Genomic DNA, 25,708 nt, shown 5'->3' on the forward strand with positions numbered 1-25,708 from the left:
TTGTTTTAAACTTAGGTCGTCACAATGACTTCATACGGCGCGAATTGAATTGCCTTTTGCGAATTTGAAACTGTTCTTTCTGTAACAGCCCTGTGCTTAGTCAAATTCTTTTGCGTAATTTGCGTACATACAGCTAAAGACTTCAAAACTAATTCTCTACCTTCATATCGATGCAGTCAAAAACAAACAAATTCACATATTTCAACACAAGTAACTATTTCCTTATAATTAGGTATATATGTTGTTCCCTTTAAAAGCATAACTATTTAATAAGGATTTCAGAACGAACACGGTTTTTCCATTTCAACATTCATGCTTTGATATATACTTTACTCAGCATATTAAAATTAACACACTTTGTTTGAGGGGCCTAGATAGCCGTAGCGGTAAACGCGCAGCTATTCAGCAAGACCAAGCTGAGAGTCGTGGGTTCGAATCCCACCGGTCAAGGATCTTTTCGGGTTGGAAATTTTCTCGACTTCCCAGGGTATAAAGTATCTTCGTACCTGCCACACGATATACGCATGCAAAAATGGTCATTGGCATAGTAAGCTCTCAGTTAATAACTGTGAAAGTGCTCATAAGAACCCTAAGCTGAGAGGCAGGCTCTGTCCCAGTGGAGACGTAATGCCAGAAAGAAGAAGAAGACACTCTGTTTGAAAATGTTGCGAGAAAGTATGATGTTTGTATAGTCTCTTAGAGTAAGGTGGGGCAAAAGTTCGACCTTGACGGTATAATCAAAATTTACATAAAAACAATAGCAGTTAAAAAGGAATAAACACCACACAGTGAACCTTCAACATATTGGCTATAATTTCTCTGAACAAACTTTTATCAAAAAAATATTCACCCATTCTTAGCTAAAACAGTTTTAAAAATCACCGGCTGAAACACAATATATCGATACTTTTTTGACAGGCATACTTTACACCAAATTTTCATCAAAAAATTGCCCAAAACAGAGCTAATACCCTAAAATAGCAGTTGTTCGCAAAACTAAGTGAAAATGTGAAATTTTGGTGACTTTTTTCGCACGATCAGGTAAATTTCCCTAAATTTGGAGATAATATTTGGATTTGGGGCAAATTGGTAGTTTTTCATATATTGCTCGAACTTTTGCCCCATTATGGGCCAAAAATTGATTCCAAGCATTCATGTGAAAACTAATACATCTCAAAGCATCCTAGATACGCCCTCACAAAAAAAGAATAGGATTTGATCTTTATTTGGTTCCATGCAATGATAGTTTTTTCTTTCACGTCAAAAAAACAATAACTAGCCATAACTTTTCCAAATCTCAATCGATTCTTAAGATTCTTATAGTGAAAGTCTCTTACTGGAATAGCATTCGAACCATCAATTGAACCAATCGAATCACTAATCTTAAGAAGAAACTCTTGCCCCACTTTACCCTTCTGAAAAAAGGCACAATAGTTTCTATATGAAATAAAAACCCCAGTAACTACAAAACGTGAACAATTGTCGACTTTTTATATTTTGCCGATTAATAGTGCCAGAATGATGTACGGTAGTTCTAAATGAATATGGCTTACAGAAATGTACTAATTAAGAACATTTGCATGAGAAGGTAAAGTTTGCCTTTGAGCGTTATTTTTGTATTTTTGTAGTTTTGAAATAATTTGTTTACGGAAATCGAAATTGTTTTTGGCTGTGCACATCCCATTTAAAGCTTGTATAAAAAATACTACGTTATTTCCTTTCTAGCTCTGCATCATAGTATTCCAAAGAAATGTTAACTATCTATTCTAAAGTAAAATTTTCCCAGCTACAGATTTACTCAAAACCACATTATAATGCACATCTGTAGGATTAGTTATTATTGATTTTGAAGTATGTAGCATTTCAATAGGACTATTCACAAGCAATAGCGAGCAATAAAACATAGCCTGGTCAACTTTGAGCAGTTTTGGCGCCATGAACTTTACTGTTGGTGATGAAGCACATTACAAGCAAATCAACTTTTTAATGATAAATAGGGACCGTACGTCATATCAAAATGTGATCTTCGGCAAAGTTGTAGCTGAAAAAAAATCATCTTAGAAGAGATTGCTTCACTGCTAAGTTTTCCGTAGAAGATTATAATGTAAAACTATATGACCGAATACAAAATGTTAGCCTTTTTCATAGAACTTATTAAGCATATGCATACAAACTGCATATGCTGTGTGCTCAGCCAAATTTATTCCAAGAAAAAACTTCAAAAGCGTCAGTTTAGTATCCTCCTTCCTCTTAATTAAAATCAATCCAGTGACTGTTCATCATCTATCCTACACAATTAAGTGTCGTTACATCATTACGCTACCTATCGACACATACGCACCCACTCCTAGCTTAGAATATGCCGCCGTGACACACAGAATCAGATTCGTTTCGTGCCTAATGGCCTCTCGAATTTCCAAAATTTATATTTTTAGACTTCCCAAATCCATATGTTTTCCGTATGTCAGCACGGTGACTAGATTTGCTTGTTTTTTTTCGACTATTTCAAACCGTGCTCTATTCGTGTAAACGTGCCGTGGAAATATCCTAAGTCCCAGACATGCACCGCCCAATGGCATCAACTGGAATTCGTTTCGCATTTGTGAGCAGCTAGGCGTTCGTCTAGGTCAAATGATTTAGCATGTTAAGTCGCCTTCTTCGATTGCAATAGGAAAAGTAAGGCTAAGGAACATGGATTCTGCTGTTATAGACGTATCGGAAAATGTTTGGCCTGCTGTGATGGTTCTCTAGTTCAAAGAAGAGGATTCCATCTGCGCACTAAGTGAGAAAAAATGACTTTTTCTCTTTTTTATGACCTTTGCCGCGCGACTGTTGCAGACGCGTTTTTTCGTCGTCGTCGACGGCGACTGATTTCAAATGGAAATCTGAATACTACCCTCTACTGGCAGCTGAAAAGAAAACATCTGGTGCTCGTTTTTCAATTATTAATATTCGAAAAATATCGCTCAAACGCAAACGTTTATGTTGTCACCGAGACCCGTCATAGCCGCAGTGTAGTCTCCTCTCGCGATCACCAGTCGTATATTAAGATATGATCTCCCATCGTTTCGTTTGTTGGTTAAATACCGTATCCGTTTGTCGTTTCTTATTAATTTCTGCGTTAATCTAGCTTCAGTTAAATAGATCATCCGTTGTCGTGTATGACACTCAGTCCTCCATAATACGATATTATCAACTAACTTCAGTGAAACCTCCATGTATCATGAGCCAATACCATATTCAAAACATATATTCCATAGTGACTATGATAGTCCCTCAAGACAGCTTTCCCAAGTTGATAGTTGATGTTTGACTGTATTAATACATCATAATATGAGAGTTCCTCTATAATTCAGATGCACCTACCACACAGAGCATGGCGCCCATTCCCGTCACCAACTTGTGTTCGACAATCTATTACAGTGGAAAGTATTATCCAAATCCATGATTCGGTTTGAGATCGCGATGTTCTGTGAAGAACTACTCACCCACTGTGCAGAGAAGGGGCAGATGAGCATTTTTCTGCTGAAAAAATATCCGTCAAGGAAACGACAAATGCAGCGGAAACATCAATTAATAATCATGTTGATGACTTTCGTGTGCATTCGAAATTTGCACACACTCCCGGTGCTCACGGACAGAGACCAGAAGCAGGAGGATACGGTACAGTATAAGCGCGACAACGATTGCGCCATCAAATACCTACCATCCGTCGTCTTGGCGCGCAAAGACGAAAAGAAATGCTAAAAAATGGAACGTCCGAAATTCATAAATTAACTCGGGCAGGTGATGCGTTGAGTTTGTTGCGATACATTTGTCACAACAGGGGGATGGGTGCGATTGCTAATGCAAGAGCAGTTTTTGGCAACAATATTTGTGGACAATGGGTATAGTCATTTGTTCAACAAGAAATAGGAGCTTTAAATCGGTAAAATATTAAAAATGGAAAGGGAATCAGTTCTTTTAGAATCGTTCGATTTAATATAAATAAGCAACAGTCAACTTTCTATAACCGATTTTGAAGGGACCATCGAGAAGGCCATGAAACCCAACTACTACTATGGTTATATTACTGATAACAAGGCACGTAATATTATGGACAGTTGAGTTTCCAAAATTCATGTAGGAATCGCTTTAACACTTCAGTCGTCGCGCTGTTGTATTTTGTACAACACTATTGAAAAAAGCTCGCTTTTCGTCCACAACAGCAGCGGGGTCGTTTTGACGGTGGTGAACCGCGCGACGACTGGAAGGTTAAATAAGAGTTGCAGAAAATCCTTTGGTTTGATTTCATTGCGGTTTTTAGACCGATTTCCGGTTACAAACCAGCCACAAAACCATGATAAAACCTTAAATCTTATTTGCGAAGGTACTCCACCCGCATCAAACCATCATCCTTGAAATACGTTACACATCTGTGGAGGATTTTTTGTTTATTTCGGTTTTCAGACCAATTTCCGGTTCTAAATCAGTTAAACAACCATAATAAAACCTTTTTTTTATTTGTAAATGGCACAAATACATCCCTGAAATCATTGTCTTTGAAATACGTTACACATCTGTTGACTATGCAACTGCGATGTACAGCGTCATACCGTGTTTCGTATGCAGTAGACGTAGACACGCATTGTGTTCGGAATGCAATTTCATCTTCCAAGAAAGCCATTCGATCAGTAGCAAGGAAGAACACAGAGATGGCGCACGTAGACAGACGGCGGCAGTCGCCGAGTAGCCTGACGATGGTCCACTCTAATTACTGTTTAAAAATTAAATCATCGGAAGCAATCGCAAGTTTTTGCAGAATTTATCTCAACCGTTTGTATTTGAAAGCGACAGGTTGCGACGTTGAAGAACTCGAGAAGGAAAACAACAGTCCTCGGACAGGTTTTGTGGTGCACCGAAAGTCCGACTGTCGCACACCGGGCGGCATCAGTGGCACATATCTTTATCAGCAAAGGTATCGACCCTTCTTGGTTCATCAATCGGCGTCTTGGCGGACAGGTAGAGAGATAAACATTCGCCCCTATACGCAATGCATTGGGTATCATCTTGTTCAATGTTTCACAGTTATCAGCGTCAACGAGACCGTCGCCAGGGGGATGACTGACAGGCAGGAATTGTGGAGACACTTTCTTTTTGCAGCATAAGTCGTCATCGTTGACGCCGCCGCCTGTTGCCAGCCGCTTCGAAGGCTGTGCTGTAGAATGTACCATTATTATGCGAAAAGTCTGGTTCAGATCTATGTTGGGTCAGACACAAATGATGTCACGTAAAGAGCAAACAATTTGTCACGCTTATTGTGATGTTCGTGTTCGTTGTCTGGATCGGTTTGCATTGATCTTTTGTGTTGAAGCGAGATTTGGACATTTTGTTTGTGGAGAGAACTTTGGTCCTCGAATCTTCAAAGTTCTAATTCAAACGCTGTCACTCATACATAGACATTTCTTTGATTTACCCACGTATACGATTTTGGTCAACTTTTGACGGTCAAAAGTCGGCACACAGTTCTTGAAGTTCAAAATTTTGTACTTTTGCCCTACACCCTATGGCTACTGACTCCAGTTAGACAGATGACCACATATCGGCACCGACAACGCTCGTCGAACAACTGGTGGTGATGATGATCGACGGTTAGAAGCTGCTGTCAGGATACGATCAACGAACCTGACCACATCAGCAGGCAAAAGGGTTCGAAAACAGATATATCCTGTAGACGGAGAAACCTACCAATTGAGGAATTACTGACTTAGCTAACGCGACTGGTTGATCCCTACTTTTTGTGGCATTATAATTACAAGGAAGAATGGAGAGGAGATAATAGCCAATCAATTTAAAAGCTGTCCAGATTTTCCATAACGAAAATTTCTCAATGAATATAACACACATGCATTCGCTGTAGATCGCGATGCACGGTGGTTGAGTTGTGCGAATGCATTTACGAAAGGAATCACGAAGCGAACCAATAAAAAAGAAGTCTGGCCAATCAGTAGTCTTTGGCACGGCTTGGCCCTTTGCTGGGTTCCGGTTCTACCAGATTTTCAACTTCTCTCCACTAGTGCTGGTGGCTCCACAGCTGGAGCCGTTTTCACCAGCCTTCCTTTCGTCCGTCCTTCCGTCAGCTTTGATCGGCTTTGGAGCCAATGTGTGTCGACCGCCGCTCTTCTCTGATAATGGATATCTGAAGCAGTGCGCAGCGTAAGACGAAAAAAAACCTTTCCGAAAAATGTATTCAATCATGGGAACACAACAAAAACAGGCTGCAAAACCTGAAAAACTGCACGATTTTTCTTTTCTCTTTAGTAGATTCTTTCGCCTCATGAGCTTTCTTAAGAATGGCTCTATGTCCGTCCGTCCGTTCGCTTCATCATTTTACTTAAACATTCTTCTGCTTGTTATTATCGTTGGTATCTATATGTATAATGCCCATCGATTCTTCCATCCTTTAAGTTTGTTGTCTTATTCGCGTTTAAACACTTATTTTTTCCACTCTACAATTGACTAAGAATTATCGCATCTGAATACAACGAGCTTTGAGTGTATTTTTAATCGATAATTTAAATTGATTTTTCCTTATTTAATTAATCGATTACGATTGCACCACTTTTTTTTCGGGGGGCAGCTTAACGATACAAACGTTATTTGCTCTCGACCTTATGGCCGCGAGAACATGACCGTGGAATTGGGAAAAAGAAAACAGAATTATACACACGAGTGCCTCGGGTCGAGTGGTCGGGGAATCCTGAGAACGGAACAACAATCTCCATCATCATCACCACTGCCGCAACCAGCATCAATCGAAGCATTTGGGTTTGCGAAGAATACTTTTATTGTAATCATAGATAATCAGATAAAACTTCAATTACCATCCTAGCATCAATACGTTCATTAACTATTGTGTTCTTATGAACACTTGAACGGGCTGCTTTTCTCACTCAATAGTTTCAATAAGCACGACAAGAATATCTGAGTATTTGAAATGTGGTGGATTGATTATTTCAGCTTCCTTTATTTTGCAGATATTGGGCTGCTGTAATTTGGTTTGCTAGGGCCCAATCGACCCAAACGCAATACATATCTAAATCAACGGGATGTAAAAATTCGAATTTCATTCAATATTTTGTGCGGAATATAAGTTTGTGTGCTACATTTTTATGAATCGGATGTTTTCTGTAAGATGAAACTAGTCTAATATGTTTATTTTTGTCATTTTGCCAAAAATGCACAACTTTTCACATATCTAGAAATCATAATAAGCACCTTGTCGTGAAAGTAATAATAAAATGAATTTCGTGGATTCGGATATATCTATGTCAATGTCATGTTTTGAACGATGTGGGAATATTAGGTCGGGAATTCAGTTTTACAAAGATATGATGTGTTGCCAACAAAATATGAAGCTTGTTTGCCAATAGTTAAATATTTCATTTCAAAATGTAACTAGCAATTAATAGAAATTTCAGGTTTTGCATTACACTCAAAGAACGGAATGCTTACCTGCTTTGTAGCTCATGTTACCTTGAAAGACGATTATTCTGATGATTATTGAAATTTTTACATTTTAAAATGCACTTTTTAGAATAGGATCATCAGAAACGCAAAGATTGGAAAACTGTAAAATGGACTTCAGTATTGTGAAAGTGCAGGTATCGTTAAAATGGTTGTTTTTCGAAGAAAAACATAAAATGTATATGTTGGATCTGACGAACATCGTTGTTCTAGAAACTTGGTCAAAACATAGAAAAATTACGCGATATTGTCGAACAAAAAAGCGATATTGTCCAAAAAAAAGTCTTGATCGGTAATCAATAAGGTTCCTTAGCCAGGAACAAGATCCAAATTCGATATAGTGTCAAAACTTCCATGGTCATGGTACATACTACACAATTTACAATTGAGCAATTTCCTACTTAGCAGATGAAAATTTGTTGCTTAAATTCAAATTTTATTTCGTTTACCAGTTTAGAGAATCGTTATTGATTCTGCAGCCAAAACTACACGAGTCGATATAGAAGGGCCCATCGGACTCGAGTTATGCAACACATTTTCCTTGTAATGCTGTTTGAGTTCTGCTCAATTTATAAAGTTGACACGTTCTTCTTCTTTCTGGCATTACGTCCCCACTGGGTCAAAGCCTGCTTCTCAGCTTAGTGTTCTTATGAGCACTTCCACAGTTATTAACTGAGAGCTTACTGTGCCAATGACCATTTTTGCATGCGTATATCGTGTGGCAGGTACGAAGATACTCTATGCCCTGGGATGTCGAGAAAATTTCCAACCCGAAAAGATCCTCGACCGGTGGGATTCGAACCCACGGTCTTGCTGAATAGCTGCGCGTTTACCGCTACGGCTATCTGGGCCCCACTTGACACTTGACACGTTGTGCATGCTATATCTTTTTGATTTATCAATAAAATTGCAATCGGTTTTTCTGTACGTCGTTCGACTAATATTGTACGATTTTTTAATAACAAAAAAGGCCACCAAAATTATTGAATTTCACACGAATAAGGAACAACGTTTCGATTTTGAAGGTTATTAGAAATAGCTGAAAAAATCGACAATCTATATTTTTATTCTCAACAGGGCTCGTCCTTCAAAAGCATCATCAGTAAGAAGTCTCCTAGAAAAACAAATTAGTTTTGGAGCAACAATTTTTCAGATATCAGAAAAAAAAAATTCACCTATTTTTTAGAGAATGTTGAAAAGAATATTTTTTTTAGGTTTAAAATACGTTTAGATGGAAGTAATAATATAGACTCTATATGAAAAATATCCTACGCCTTCGAAAAGTTGTTTATTTAGTTCCCACGTCATATTGAAATCACACATCACACATCACAAAGCACAATAAAAATCATAAAAATTGCCAACAATTATGTAATGAAATCGAATTCATTTTCCATATATTATTTTCCTAATATGCGGTATGGTACTTATGTACTTTTCGCCCAAAGAAGTAAAAGAAATTTCCAGAATGAGATGTTCCTTTGACTTGATATCCACCATATTTGACCATTACGAAAAGATCCTGGAAAGTCTAGGAATTAAAACCTTTAGCATAGTAATGCTTTATAGCCGCGATCGGTAGCACTAGGCTAAGAAAGGCTCCAGCCAGATGGATCCTTAATGAAAGCAAGATTCCATGACTACTATGATAGTCTCTTGAGAACGCTTCAAAAAGAATCGATGTCCCTTCGTCTGTGTCAGATTCATGGATGATACCAAAACCATTGATTCAGTAGTGGAGACAATATTTTGATAACCTCCTTACTTCCCGGGGAGATAAACTATAAAGTTCTCAAAGCCTACGGTTTCGTTTACAAGACTATTAAACTAGATCAATAGATCGCCTTGGGTGATCGGAAAGGTCGAACTTGATTTTAATAACTCTATCAAAGTATCGGGACTGCGAGCCTTTCTTTTTGATTAATGAGTGTTTAGTAATAAACAGCTTGGATCAAAATGGTCAGACCCAGCCGTAGCGCAGTGCGTGCGAACATCTCGATCTATGGTAGGCAGTGGAAACAGAGAAGAATTCATTACCGGTTCATGGACCCGCGCCTCTCTTCCAGTTGGATAGCTGGCGGTGGTCGAAAATTTGGTCGGCTGGGATGAGCTTTTGGTGCGATGCTGTTCTGCTTTGTGTCTTTAATTATTAATTATGATAATGAGTTTTGTTTTCTCCCTGGCTTCGGGGGGAAGTTGTGGCTCTATTTTATGATGATTATTTTATATAGAGATCAAATAATCTTGCGGGAACGAACAAGTTCAAAAGCACGGCTGAAGATTCTTCTCTCCTGTTTCAGGGTGACACGCAACTGTCGTTGTCTTCGGTGAGGCATATTTAATGCTGAACACCGTGTGATCTCTAAAGCTACCAAAGGCTTTCTGTCTTTTTTTCTCACCACTCATTGCTGCTCTTCCTTGGTGGTGGCTACATATTAAACGTACTGACGGGAAATCACGAAAGCAGAAAACGCCAAGAAAAAATGTAATTAAATATATTTTTAAGTTTAACTTTTGTTTTATTCATTTCTCAGAATCTCTGTTTCCTAATTAAGTCTGTTTTATAAGTAGTCTGGTACTTATAATCGTTTTGTTGGGTGTTAAGGGCAGAAGTCAAGTACATCATCTTGTTTGAGTCCGCTGGATGCGTGATGCTGCGAAGCTGCAAAGCCCAGTAATTCACATCACTGAAATCTGCGAAGTTTGCTCTCAGCCCCATAAACTATGCTTTTTATGACCTCTGTTTCTGGGAGATCTCCATTTGAGAAAGATACAATGCATGAATCGCATACAGTACTAATATGAGACAATCTATTCTTTTCTTTTTCCAGATCGAAGGCTCCGGGCTGTTTGAGCTGAAGCTGAAGTACTTCAAGAACGAACGAGGGGTGGATAACGAGGGCGCCTGCTGTTCGGGTCGTTCTGATTCCAAAGGCAACTGTATCGGAGCGTGCAAGACGCGGTTTCGTGCGTGTCTGAAGCACTACCAGGTCACAATTGACACCTCATCGCCGTGCACGTTTGGCGATGTCATAACGCCCGTACTCGAGGGAAATTCGTTGAACCTGACCGAGAGGAGCAAGCAAGAAGGATTCGAAAATCCGATACGGTTTCCGTTCGAGTTTGGATGGCCGGTAAGTTTATGCATAAGTGGGTTTTGTCACGGTATTCCGTCAAAGAGTGGAATAAAACTCGCATAAAGTACAATTCATCAAAGCGAATAATATTTGGGGCGTGCGTGCAAACTCGCGTTCCCAAACTGGAAAGTTATTTACTGGCGCGATTCCTTTTCAGGCATCAGGGACGGATTTACTTTTCTCAAGAATTCAAATCGCAGATTATAACCTGCAAAAGGGTTTGAACATTTAATTCTTTTCGTGATAACTTGCATTGCTAATAAGATAAAAATTTCAGCTTGTTTATTTATGAAGTTCCCAACGTATTGAAGCTGACCCTGGATATATTGCTTATATTGTCACCGTTTGGCTGTCGCCGCGTTGACCTGTTCCAGAAAGGAATCATTTGTTTTTTTTTTCTCCTTAAAACATTACTTAACCCGACACAGAAAAAAACAACATTTAAAGTGAGAGCGCTTTTCTCTAGCTCCAAAAAACACATTTGGTGCCAAGTTCGTATTCATTAATGAAACAAAAATCGCCAATGGGGGTTAAGCCACATGCTAAAAAATAATGTTCATTCGTCGGTTGCGTTTTTACTCCACCGGCAGACGCATATGTGGCTCTGCAGGGATAAAACATCTGCTCTTCAGGTTTTCCTTCGTTGGTGTGGATCGACGAACGACACACACGAAATATAGCCTGACGCGCATTATTCCCTCTGATTAGTGCGCCCGTGTATGTGCAGCTCTGCTTTGTGTGTGTGTGGAGAAAGGAGTTGCAACGCAGTGCAACGATCTCGTTCGGTGAGGTGGCTATTTACAACCAACACAGGATTCCCAATTCATGATGAGACCAGCAGGTATTCAAGCAACGCAACACACCGCAATTTTTCGATCGAGGCTTAGCTGCTTTCGCCGCAGTTTTCATTCATTTTTTCAAATGTCCTTGAGCACTACAAACCCCATTGCACACACGTGCAAATGTAGTACCTACTAGTTTTAAATACCACCCGTGCGGCGTACGGCGGAAACACGCTCTAGTGTGGCAGGAAGGTACTGTTAGCTTTTCCTTGTTTTAAACATAAAAATAAAAAGGGGAATAGTTTCTCCCAACGTTCATCACGAACTCTTTTGCCTGCTATGGATGAGTGCGTATAAGTATGGAACGCAAAGAGTTCGTTGGGCCAGCAGGTCCCAACTTTTCGGTTGCGATCCATCTAATGGAACGATTAAAGTATTCTGCTTGCGATTGTTGGTGAAAATGAATCGTAGTAATATTTCTTCTTAGACATGGAGGCAGATGCTGGGTGAAATAATTTTTATTTCACACAGCTAAAAGATGAAAAACTGATTCTTAAGTCATAATTTACTAGTAATTAAATTCATAAAATAGTTGGATCATAATATGACGACAAACCATGATTTCATGAGTCATTATCACGATTTTTCAAAAGCGTAACATCCAGAGTAAAAACACTAAGCGGTGGACTTTGCATCAACTCATTCGTTTCGATCACCTTCTATCCAACACGACAAAGTGGTTGTGTGGCAGAGTGCTCTCAATTAGAAAATGCTTGGTTAGAATCCCGTTCGGTTTTTTTTTATTATTTTGATGGAACTGACAGTACAATAAATAGATCATAAATGAGTGCATGAGCTATAATTGTATAATTTCAAACAACCAGATCAAAGATGATCAAAGTTGCATATATATCCAAGGGGTCTACCCCGTTTGGCATAATGCCGTTTGGCATACAGTCGTTTGGCATAATTCCGTTTGGCATAATAGTCGTTTGGCATAATAGTTGTTTGGCATAATAGTCGTTTGGCATAATGGTCGTTTAGCATAATTTGAAAAAGGAAGATATTGCAGTGGTACAATAATATGCGGGACCATAAGATGCGCAATAAAATACCATGTTCCTTTTTTTCCAAATGACAAGGCATAACTTCGGCGTTGGATACATTTTTGTTAAAAATGCGTCATTATATCCCGGACATAATGACCCTAGAAATCATGTATGATGCAAAATGGATATTGGTTTCCTTGAAAATGAAGATTAGAAGTATGTCCTATCAATAACTGACAACGGAATGTACGATCGCGAGCAGTTTATTCACACCCCTTTGCATAATGGAAGGAATTTGACCAAATTCAATGTTCTTCACATTTATGCCAAACGGCTATTATGCCAAATGGCGATTATGCCAAACGACCGTTATGCCAAATGACATTATGCCAAACAGCTATTATGCCAAACGACTGTATGCCAAACGGCATTATGCCATACGGCATTATGCCAAACGGAGTAGACCCATATCCAAGGTTCATAATTTTAATTAGCAACACGCATGTGTTGCATTACGGCAATCTAAATCATGATTTTAAATCACGGATCATTTTCATAACATGAAAACACACTGATGAACTTGCTGTCCAGTGTATTGAAAAAGCAAGTAGGTAGTTATTAAAGTATATTTACCAAGCTGCGTTTCAACAAAAACTCTCATAGTTTAAAAACTTTGGTTTCAAATGAGGAAACAGTTGATATAGCCAATGTATGATGGTAGCAACTCCAGCACACGCGTCATCCGGGCGATCATTACGACATACGAAAAAGTTTGGACCTCTTTTGAGTTTGGATCCAGGTTCCAAAAAGGTTTCAATAATGACTGTAATATGTAAATACGTTATTGACAGCCTATCCTCTTTACCATAGCAAAACAGGAATTACAATTGAAAATATTCTAAAATCAATTTAATCCATTATCGAACCGTAATCCAATTAAGTTTGCATTGGAAAATTTCACGCCGACTGATGAACCATACACGGAGAAAAATTGCATTAGTTTGAAACAACTATTTATTTTGTTGAAATTAAAGATCAAAATTTGGTTTGTTTCAGGCTATATTTTTGTTTATGGAAAGTCGACATTTTTGTTGAAACAAACTTGATTTATAGTCAGCATCAATCTAAGAATTGATGGTGTTATTAATGAAATTTTGTTTGTTTTAAACTAAGACGCTATTTGTTCTCAACAAATATTTGCATTGCTTTAAAAAAAATGTGTTGATCATCAAACTGAAATATAAGTTAGTTTTCTCCAAATCAGCATAAATGTGATCCATTAGTTATCTCCATTGTTTGGGAGTGTATAAATTAAATTTAAACAGAAACCGGGTTTAAATATCAATCATAAATAAGGTTTTGCTCCAGAATAAACTAAATTCACTCAGAACAAGAGCAGGTATTTGAAAAACATTTTCCATTATCTTATCCCAGATTTCTATTCTCAAACTTCAGTTTCAGATGCACTTTACTTAGAGCGCTCAAGAAATGCAGAGCGGAATCCTTACGTATGAGGCTGGTGGCCATGTTAGCCGTCATGTACTAGCAACATCGGATGTTGTTTCTCATTCAAAAGTGCGAATAAGTTGTACTATACCTATGACTTAAATTTCGAGAAAAGAATAAAAATTTTCATTTGGAGTTATTTTTTTCACCCATTAAATAAAAAAGAAAAAAACAAGTTTACTTCAAACTTCAACCCAAATTTTAGTTTGAAAATAACTAATATTTGATTGCGTTTACCAATTTTTTTTTTCGTGTAATTGTGGTTTGGAACGAATCATTCGTTGCATTTGTTTAAATCGACTCATGAACCTAAATTAAATTAACTGATACCATAACATTGCTGTTCCATAATTCGATATTTCTAAGAGTCGATGTTCCCTTGGATGTCAACTCATGGTTGCCTGTATAATCAAACTGATAAGGATTTTACAACCCAAAGCTAAGGTACCGTAAAATGGGGCGAATAGAAACACTCTCCGACATATTCAAATGGGTACAACTTAAACCGTACGGTTAAAATTCAATTTTATTAGCCTCAAATATGGGTCGCGTCTTCCTTTGCTGAGACCCCAATTGCTGTTTAAAAATCAAAATTATATCGGACAAAGATTTATAAAAATGTTGTGTGTTTCTATTCACCCCGCAAAGAGGCAAATAGAAACACTGTTCAGTAAATATCAATACTTTTTTCATTTTAATGGAAAAATAAACATTTTTTCAACTGTATCCTGAAGAAATATCTTGGCGAAGAAAGAAATTAAAATTATTAAAAACATTTTCAATTTTTGATCATTTTATAAATTGACAAAAATGGCGGATGTTTCAAGCTATCAAAAATGGTTGAGATTTCAAAATTTTCTTCTTAATTTTTTATGAGAAATGTAGCAAAAATGTTCATTTGAAAATATTCTAGCGATACTTTGTTGCTATTGGACTAATGGAAAAAATATATTTCAGCAGGATTTTAAAATTTATCATTACATAATAGTCGCATTTCTAACTGTAGGTCGCTTTGTTTCTATTCGCCCCACTTTTTCTATTCACCCCGTTTTACGGTAGTACAGCCATAAAAAACTTTCAAACATAACAATAGACACATCGGTGGAACGTCACAAACTTCGTTTGAGAAACGTCTCTATTAAAGCATTCTAGGGGAATCGGTCCAGTTTCTGCCCTTCATGTTGCGCATAGCTTAAAGTCAATTGTGTAACGATTTTTTCCTGAACCACACACACACACACACATCTATTCGCATTCAGTTTGTCCTACTGACGGCCACCAGCATAACACTGCACTGGCCGTTAAACAGTAGATCTACTCTATTTCGTCATACTGATGTTGCTTCGCAGATTTTTTTTTTTCATCATAACTTGTATCGCAGTTTTGTTACACCATCAATATACAGCGTGTAAACAAGCGGCGCCCCGTCCGTTAATGTACACTGCGGCTTGTCGGTCTGATGAGAAGTTGTAGCTGATATACAGCTTTGTTATGATTAGGAATTGGAATAACAATAACTTGTCCTCTCTCCAGGCGGGAAATCTGCCATTCGCACGCTGACGGATGGGTTAACCTTCACAGCCAACGGTTTTTTTTATCCGTTTATCTTGTCCAATTGTGCGACGATGAGCTCGGAATTTCCTCGGCTGGTTTTTTGTACTCTGTCTGGTACGGCGCACCTCCAACCGAGAATAATACTTGCTGTGGCGACTCCCTCAGACGACGGTCCCACAGGCATATGCAAAACTCGAAACCCATATGGAAATGTGCAGTTGAAGCTAAAATTAGAGAACGCTACTTGCGCACTGAATGCACTAATCGTCTGACATTGTCGCGTTCCGGAAAAATATAGAAGAAGAAAGTCGCTTTATTTTCGGAGCCGTCATCAAGTTTCCTCTACAGGCGACATCAGGCTGGTATTTAAATACAGCACGCTAAGCTAAGGAATCTTATGCCTCTTATACATAGAGGTGCTCGTACTTGTATTTCACCAGTTTCAATGTCAGATTCTATTGCAAATTCTTTGAACGTTATTCAGATCCAATCGACGTAAGCGATTCGTTTTTTTTTTTAATTTGCGACCTCTGTCAAGTTTTCAATTGAAAAAAGATTATAACCTATTGAACCTATGAATATCACGTGACCTTGACAATTAAATATTGCTAACCGATTCTCTGCAGAAATTGTCTGTTTCCATGACAAATTCTGGATTACTGTCGATTGGTCATACCAGCTGATGACACAATCCGCCTAAAATGTTCTATTAGCATTTCAATTTTTCAAAAAAAAAATATATTCAATAGCACTGCGGTAAGTGCCCATGTCGAGTTCGCCATGAGATGAGTGCCTATGAAAGATCAGCATTCATCAATGTTGGATTCATCAATCATCAATTAGAAAACCTCGACGTTTGGCAAATGTGTTTGGCAACCGCACAGTTTATCGTTTTCTTAATGCTCAAATAAACAATACTGCCCGGTATTTATTTGCGTTGGGAAAATGAACTGTACTTGTTATTGTGTACTGCTCATTATGAAAGTTGTTTATTAAACAAATCCTCTCATCAAACTCATCGGTGTTGGAAACGGAACGCAAGCAGTGCTGTTCCGAGATGTTTCATATCATCTCACAAAGCAATTATCATTGAACTGAATCTGGCACCCATGTAATGTCATCTGCCAATAATCGATGTCATTTGGAAGGAATCGATTTATAATCATAATACACTCATATACAATTGTTAACTGCAGAATGTACTGTATACATACGAGTTATGAGCCCATAAATCAGTAGTGATTAAGGCGTAGCTATTCAGCAAGACCATTCAGAGGGTCGTGGGTTCAAATCCCGCTGGTCAAGGATCTCAAAGTCGAATGTGACAAATATGCAGTTATGGGCAGTATGGAAGTACTCATAAGAACGTTAAGCTGAGATGCAGGCTCCTCCCCAGTTGGTATTTAACGCCAGAGAATACAAAAATAAACTCACGTGACAAATTACACTGTTTTGTCCTACAAAGACGAGTGCTACTGTAACAAATTGCCACCTGTATCTCAATCACGAAACAATCGTGAATTGCCATCTCATGGAACAATATGAGATCGAGCGGTGGTCAATCGATCCGAATCTTCCTACTAAAGAGCATGCATGTTCTAACTGTATTGTTATATGAAGCCAACCGGCTTTTGGCAGGAATTCGATTCACGTGAAGTATCCACTGCGCGCAAAGTATATGAGGCCTTTTGAAAAGGCGCGCGTCGAGTAATCGAAAGACGTTCAAGAGTCTATTTTTCCATCTTCACATCTCAATGAACGATTTCGCGGCCTCAACTACTTCCTCTTTTCTATACGCGCCGGTGATGATCGCCGATGGATGAATAGGCGTCCAAAAACTTGACGAAACAATGATCTTTCAAAGTACACACGTTCGTGTATGCGCTCTTTTCAATTATTGGAAAAGTGGTCTTGTGCACGTACCCGCGGTTGTCCGCTAGTAAGCTGTGCCAGTTGTGTAGGCATGTATAAGCTCCGTAAAGAGTACCTTTCGGGTACGGTAGAACTGCGCGGGTAAAGAGAAATAAAAAAAGCAGGTGTCAAGTTTTCCACATTGTTGCATATCATTAGCGAGTACTTGCTTATTGGTGTGTGCTTTTTGTACTCGCTTCGATTTTCAGTTGGGCCATTCCAATCTGGCACTTTACTGAATTGATGCTGGGGTGCCATACCATGGTCATAAAATCTTTGCTCGTGGACGGATTACTCATAAATGGTAAGATCTATGACTGCTTCATGGATTGTTTCCAACATTTTTTTTATTTATGAACCAATTCTTTATTTAGGCTTTTGCTGTTTGTTGACATTCATATGGCTATTAAATCAATTTAAATCTTTTTTTGTTGAACTTTTTGAGATTTCAATTTTTTCATATTATAGTGATTTAGGTGTTGAACAATCTGATTTAATATAATTTTTCGCCAGTTTTTAGTTCATGAATCATGTATAACTCATCTAGATCGAATCGGTTGAAACTCACTCCCTAAACCAGTGATTCCCAAAGTGGGCGAATTCGCCCCCCAGGGGGCGATTTTCGGGCTCAAGGGGGCGAAAATTTGTAAAATAGAATTTGGGGGGCGAAAAAATCAGAAAGGGGGCGAAAAGGCTAACACGGGAGCATTTGAAAATAGTTACTCATTTTATTTTCAGGAAACACATCTGAAGGTTAATCAATTCCAAACTTAACTAATTCCAGGAATATTTTACGTTGGATCGTTATATCAACAATCAGGGTCATTTTAACACTTCTTCAGTCGTCGCGCTGTTGTATTTTGTACAGCACTGTTGAATAAAAATACTCGCTTTTCGTTCACAATAGCAGCGCGTTCGTTCTGACGGTGGCAAACTGCGCGACGACTGGAAGGTTAAAGGTCAAACACATGCATTCAGGTTTTTTATATCAAGTGAGTTTTAAAAATGGTCGGTATTTAAGATTTTCACAAGTTCACAGATAACATTTAGAACACAACATATTTTGGATGTACAAAACATATATCTGAGAATTTTTAGAACTTCCTGCAAATGCCCAATATTTTATATGGGAACTTTGAGGTTGGGAAGCTAATATTTCTTTCATTGGCATTCAGCTATTTTACAGAACAAAAGAAGATTCGGTTGCACTATTTCTTATCATTTCTCATGGAGCAAATCATTTGAGAGACAAATTTTTCGTGTTAAAAAAATACCCTTTTATATATTGCATTGACATATGAGTTGAAAAACATTCTGGATTTTCATTATTTGTTCAATGTTTTTTTGTTTTTTGTTTCGTTCTCAGAAACGTCAAACATTTAAAATTCTGTATTATTGCAGTAATTTTAGAAATGAAAGACAAATCAGTATGTAATCACCATCTACGTCACAAGTTGGCGCCTATGCATTCAAATAGTTTAAACTGGACTGAACTAGTATCAAAAACTGATTCAGTAGCCTGTAATGCACGCAAAATATTGTTAAAATTGCTATTATAAATTGCAATCTAGTAAATTATCTAATAGTTTTGGGATATCGATTTTTGAGAATATATTTTAAAATGTACATAATAGTTATTGTATCATGATTCTGTGGATATGCGAGTCAACGACATTTTTGACGTACAGCATAAAATATTAAAATCACATATCAGGGGGGCGATTCCAGATAAATGTTGGTCCAAAGGGGGCGAAAGTTGAAAAAGTTTGGGAAGCACTGCCCTAAACTATAGAACTTTTTTGCAATTGCATATCGGCCTACTTTTTATCAAGGGAATGACCAACATAACGACCTTGTTTTCCTACCGATAAAAACAGTGCTGAAAAGTGTTACTTTTCAGCACTACTAACAGTATCGAAAAGTAGCACTTTTCAGTACTGTTTTGGAAATTATCGAATCGGGTCAGATCACCTCCATACGTCATTTAATGAATTGCTTTGATTTTCTCATTGACATGAGCTCTGATTCTACATTCATTTGACGAACCGCATTGAATCGGATTCGGAGCCTAGAATCAGAAGCTGGTTGACCCTGAGGGATTCTGAATTCGGCGGACGTAAAGGAGGCAGTCGGATTTGTGAGTTCACTATCGAGCGTTATGGGGCGGTTCGTGTATACTTATGTGTAGGCAATTCAGCACATACAATATGGTAGAAAATTGTAGGTCTATCTTTAAGAGTAGAATCAGCAATGAAAGTGTGAAAAATTGTGACAGTTATTCCACATACTACCTGATTGAGAATTACTGAGTTGCTACAACGCATGTGGATTTTCTTGAAACATCCCCAAAAATCTAACTTTAATGGCATTTTTCGCCAGCTACGCAGGCGGTTTCTGATAACAGAACGCTTATTTTTTTGCAGTGTGCAGCCGGAATCAGAGGTATTCGTTTCCCACGACGTGTTCAGCGAAGAAATTCAAGAATCGATAAGTAACTGTTTTCGTCGTTCACGGAAAGGTGCTCGTGTAGTGTATCTGGCGTTCTGGACTTGACTGGAACGAACATTTGCCAGACACACTGCTGGAGCAATTGAAGGGATGGATACGACTTCTGCAGCAGTTAGATCATGATTAAATTTTAACGTTGCTTCTGCCCTGGTTACTCACCCGTGGCAATAGAGCTTTCATTTTCGTGGACGCTTCCGAAGAAGCCTTTGCTGCAGTAGTACTTTCGTATCGTCAAAAGATCCAGAGTTCTCTAATATAATGAAAATGAAGGTTGCGTCTTTCGAGCTGCTTTTTATCCTAATGCTGTAGTACCCGAGCAAGCGTAAATGCCTAGTAATAGCAAATTTTGATATGGACACCTGAAAGTGATATTGACTTGATATATATATAAGAAATAAAAGATCTAAAATTGTAATCTTAAATTTACTCCTGGAATACCATTACCATACCATACCATTACCATACCATATTTAGCTTTGTAAGATCTGACTAATAACAGCGAGCTATTCATTAGATCTGCATCAAATTTTACTATGGGGCTCCTTAAAATTTTGATACTACTTTCAGATCTTTTATCTCTAATGTCAATCAAGTATTATGGTCAGAACTTCGCTTCTGCTCGGGCAGCGATTCATACGATTCCAATCAGCCACAAAGTGTTCGGGAGTCATTATTGCCAGCGGATCTAGGAAAGTATCAGCAATTTTGCATTCAGGTTCACAGAAACCCTAATGTCCGACGAGGCAACAAAATGGAGCTAGTCGCTGATTCCTAAACAACCGGATTGGTAGTCGCAGCAAACAAAAAAGGAACATAAATCCCTGGAGGAACTTCATCAAATTCACCTTTATTACGACATCGGCAAGAAGCAGCTGGCTGAGGAGCCGATGTTAAATTGATCCTGAACACGTTGGACTAAAGAATATCTGACGGCAAATCTTCGAACTGCTTATATTGTGTATTTCTTTCACTACTGGACTGCGAAGTGCGGCCTCATAAGTGCGAAAGTGTGAATTAAAGTGCGGGATTGCATTGAATCCTGTTGGTGTCTTCAGAGCACTTATTCTTTGATTTACGAAGAATAAGTCCCCCGAAGACACCTACCCGATTTGATAGAATTGCGCACTTTTATTAACGTTTCCGCACTTGTAAAAACTTCTGCGATAGTCCAGTGGTGAAAGAAATGCGCAATACGAATACCTATGAGTTAATGAAAACTGAATATAGTAATACTCCCTTTAAGTCCACTAGAGTTTGTATCCTTTGACAGATACGCGTATTTCTATCTCAACTGTAAGGCTCGACTTCCTCGAGTCTAGTACACGACTCTGAACACGACCTTACAGTTAAAGTAAAAATACGTATCTATCAAAGCATACAAACTTTAGTCGAATTAAATGGTATGTTACAAAATTCGGGTTTCATTTACTTTAAGAATATCTGCCTATGATAAGCTTTACAGGATGAGTTATTACAAAATTGAAAATATTATATCGTTACAATCACGAAAAAACAGACTTCTGTCTATTTTAATTTGTAGAATTCTAAAAATCTGACCACAAATTTTTCGGAATAATTTCTGTAAGCTTGTAATGTGTCAAAACATGACTAAAGTCTCGTGTTTAGGATATGCACTTTATACAGCATAGAATAAATTTACACCAAACGGTGTTGTTTCAATAGCCGCATCTTCAATGATGTGGTATTACAAATCAATTATTAATGAATAGGTACTATGCCAATAGCCAAACCAAAGCTGGTAGAAGTAATACTTTCGACAATCATCGCACCATCTGAACACCCCTCTTCAAACAGGAAATGGAGAAATCGACTTCATCTAACGATGTCGGTGGTGATGCTTAAGTAATATCCAGCATTTGATTCAATTGACGAAACTCTCGCACACCTAGCAGTGGAAAAGGAAACAGAAATGATCGCTCCACCCCCGCATGACACCAATAGCTGTGCAAGTGACGATCATCTCAATTTTTTTCTTCATCACAAACAGCGGCATGTGGCGGTCGGTGACTTACTCCTTCTGCTGCGAAGGTGTAATTGAAATTGAAATGTTCAATAATTTGCCGTGCACTTCTGCGTCGCGCAGCACGGCATTATATTTACCGCGGCGACTTCTTCAGCTTCGTCGTCTTTGATTAGGTCGCCGGATGATTTATTTTGATAAATAAGCACCGAGAAACCGAGCGGCGCAACTGACTGACACACAATATGTACCGACAACTCCCTCGCAACCTACGCAATTCGTCATAATTTCTATACAGTTTTTCAATCTTACTTTTTTTCACTTTCAGGGTACCTTCACATTGATTGTGGAAGCATGGCTTGACACGAATGAAACTACCTCACGATCACCAGGTAAGTTGAAAAGTTGAGCTTTGAAGAACATAAGAGCAGTACAATAGTTGCATAAAACATTACAACGTTCAATAGGCCTAAGAATAGAAAACTACGACAAAATTTAGGCAACATGCTCAATAGGCCTTTTCATGTGACAGATCCGTCTATGCATTTGTTTACATCGGTGGAGGACCGGTGCTAACACGAACCTGTCATTTTCATAGAAGAACTGTCAAAGTGCTTCCCGATCAGCTGATTTGAGACGTCATGTGAATAGGCCTATGCAGTGTGGCTAAAGAATACATGACGGTGATTTTGTAGTCTTCTATTAATTGTAGAATGGTCATGCTTGTAGAATGGATTCCCATTACTCAAAAACATTACGAACAAGATTTACGATTGAAATGTATGTGAACGTTAGGTAGATGAGTACTGAGTATGATCCGAATCAATATGGAGATTGTACGTCCCGATCTTGATATATATCATTGGCCATTTGGAGGAAAACTTTCGTTTTCCACCACGGATTAAAGTCTTGCAATTTTAAGCTAGACTAATGTTTCAATTTATCCGATTAGCGTTTGATCCAAGGTCTCCCTTGTCTCTGTGCCATTCGAACCATGAACAAAGTTGGTTCGTTCCGGTTCATGCGAATGTTCTTCCTTTTGAGCGCTTACCCAAACGAGATTGTTCCGGTAGCATAAGGATTCCTCTTCGACCATGATAGAACGAGAACGGAAAAGGCAAACAATGCACAGAATGGAGCGAATTGCATAAAAGTGATTCCTTTTGTGCGGTACGTCTGACAAAAGAGATTCCATTTCCAATAGAAAATGTCATGTTTAATCCCTTTTCTTCCGCTTCATTCTCCGGTAGCCCGGTATAGTTATCTTCCCTTTTTTCTACGTTTTTGCTCCGGATATCAAACCACGCTCGACTGGCATACGAGGGATTCGACGACGACAACGATGTTGGCGGCTTTGACACTGATAAAGACATTTGGCCCGTTCCCGCCAGCTTGGCACACAACGGGTTATTCGCAATGTAATCGGGCCAAAACTAAAATCTGACTCAACATTTGGTTAGGAAATAGTGCTTAAAGTCATCTGCAGCAGAGTTACAAAAACTTTGCTAAAGATGCCCAGGATAAAGTAGGCTTATATTCCTCAACTCGATATCAATTCTGGCTACTGTGATTAATTTCTCCATGCTAATTCTGGAAATTTACTTTTCTCAAAGTCCTCCCTGTATGGTAATGGTTTTTGACTCGATTTTCGTGTAATTTCACCCACTGTGTGGCAGCAGCCAGCCAGTAAACCAACCACCGAACGAGCGGCATCAATGTACCTACTCCTATGGCCGTGGTGAAGATCCAGCAGCAAAAAAAAATATGCACACGTGACGAGTCGCATAAGGGATGGATACCACCGCGTGCGCTTGGAAGCGAAGAAAAATCGTTTTCGTTTCGTTGCAGTTGCTCGTGAAATTTCCGGTCTATAGTTATTATATTTTCTTCTTCGCTCCTGGTTCCCGGGCAGGGGCATAACGACAACATAAAAAGAGCGAAAAAAGTAATATTCTTGAGCAGCCATCCAGCCAGCCTTCGTCTAATTATTCATTCAGTTCAAGAGTATATCCATCCATACATATATATATATTTCCAAAAAGTGTACTGAAGCGTGATATTAAGCTACGTTTCGTGCTGCACTTAAACGGTGCCAGACCTCAGTAGATACGTATGTACAGGGAATGTAGTTGCATTTATGAAATTTGGTCTTAAGAATAAGAACAATCATGCAGTAAGAGATGTTGCTCTTAAAACTTTCAAAAATATAGTGATAAAAAATATAGTAAAAATCATTAAATAAATTCTCTCTGTAATCTCCAGAAGAAATGGTATCTTAATTAAATTTCGCAGCAGTTTTTTAAGAGATTGCTCCGTGAAATATTTGAGAAATTTCAAAAGAATTTTATGGAAATTCCTGGAAGAATTGCTTACGTAATCTACAAGAGTTCATGGAAGGATAGAGACCTGATGTAAATACAGTAATGTCCCTATTTTGTCAGGGTAAAGTTTTTCGACTGGTTTCAAGTTTTATATTAACTTAAGGACTTAGTTTCATGAATTTTGTTAATATAAACATTATTTTTTACTACCATTTTTTATGTACCATAATCTAAGGAAACACTGATAAGTTTCTTGGATAAATATTAAGAATTTCAAATTTCTCAATTTCAAAAACTCGATCTTTAGATGATTGTATAGACGTGGCCAAGGTCATAATTGACTTTATGCACCCAATAATGCCAGTATAGATGTGTTTAGTCTAATTAAAATAAATATAAATTTTAGGCTGACAAAATCGGGAAAAAAGGATGCTAAAATCGGGGGTAGACAAAATCGGGTCAAAAAGGGTGCTGAAATCGGGGGTAGATAAATTCGGGGGTAGACGAAATCGGGGGCTGACAAAATCAGGTCATTATTGCAATGTAGGTTCCAGAAATTTCCACGCGTCTCGTCCACAGGTTTTTCAAGATTTTCTACACATATTAAGCATTGGAAAATCGTCTATTGATTCATCTTGAGATTTCTTAAGGAACACAGCCAAGGACTCTTTTAGAATGATTCTGGGAATTCCTCCATCAATTCTCCTATAGATTCGTCCGGAAAATCTTCCAATATTTTTTACAATAATTATTCCAGCTATTTATCAAGAAAACACTCCCAAACTTCCAGTTTGTGGATTCCTTAAGGAGGACTCTTTCATGAGCTCACCATGAGATGTCTTGTTGTAGCATGAGAATTAAGGTCAGTATTCTTACAGATTCTTACAGATACAAAGGGGAACTTACAGTCTAAGCCGATGTTGCGCTTCTTTTGTAATTTTCTAGGATATCAGCAGACAAGATGCAAATAATTATGTATAATACGCGACTCGCCCACAGGTTCTTCAGGAATTTCTTCACAGATTGAGCTTTAGGAATTCGTCTAGTGATTCATTTTGAGAGTCCTTCAGGAATACATTATAGGACTAATTTTGGAAATACTTTGGAAATTCTATCCATAGTTCTTAAATCGGTTTAAGAACGGTGATATCCACCCCTTTTAAACCGATTCTTCTCATTTTTTTCTGTGACGACCTACACTGCCCATAAAAGCATATTTGTCCCATAAGGTATTTAGAAAATAGCGCTCAAAATATGAAGTTTGTCTTCTCATACAAATGTTTACAATTTTCTAGTACATTTCTGCATGTCATGTTCATTTAGCATCACCGCATAGATAACTCAGTTTGCTTCTTTTGATCCGCAAACAATATAAACTTAAACACAATTCACGTTTTTCAGTTGCCATTTGGATTGAAAGCTCATATAGAGATTGTTATGCCTTTATTTTTTT

The 25,708-nt window shown here is 38.2% G+C and overlaps 1 protein-coding gene across 2 annotated transcripts in view; it reads left to right on the forward strand.

Annotated features, from left to right (window-relative positions):
- LOC5580156 (neurogenic locus protein delta) overlaps positions 1-25,708 on the forward strand; it is an 80,251-nt gene that overhangs the window by 12,344 nt on the left and 42,199 nt on the right. For both annotated transcript variants that reach the window (XM_021854749.1, XM_021854747.1), the window contains exons 2-3: positions 10,338-10,640; positions 22,263-22,326. In XM_021854749.1, the coding sequence (XP_021710441.1) occupies positions 10,338-10,640; positions 22,263-22,326 (367 nt within the window). The remainder of the gene's footprint in view (positions 1-10,337; positions 10,641-22,262; positions 22,327-25,708) is intronic.

The sequence above is a fragment of the Aedes aegypti genome, chromosome 3 (assembly GCF_002204515.2).
Source record: "Aedes aegypti strain LVP_AGWG chromosome 3, AaegL5.0 Primary Assembly, whole genome shotgun sequence".
Taxonomy (NCBI): Eukaryota; Metazoa; Arthropoda; class Insecta; order Diptera; family Culicidae; genus Aedes; species Aedes aegypti.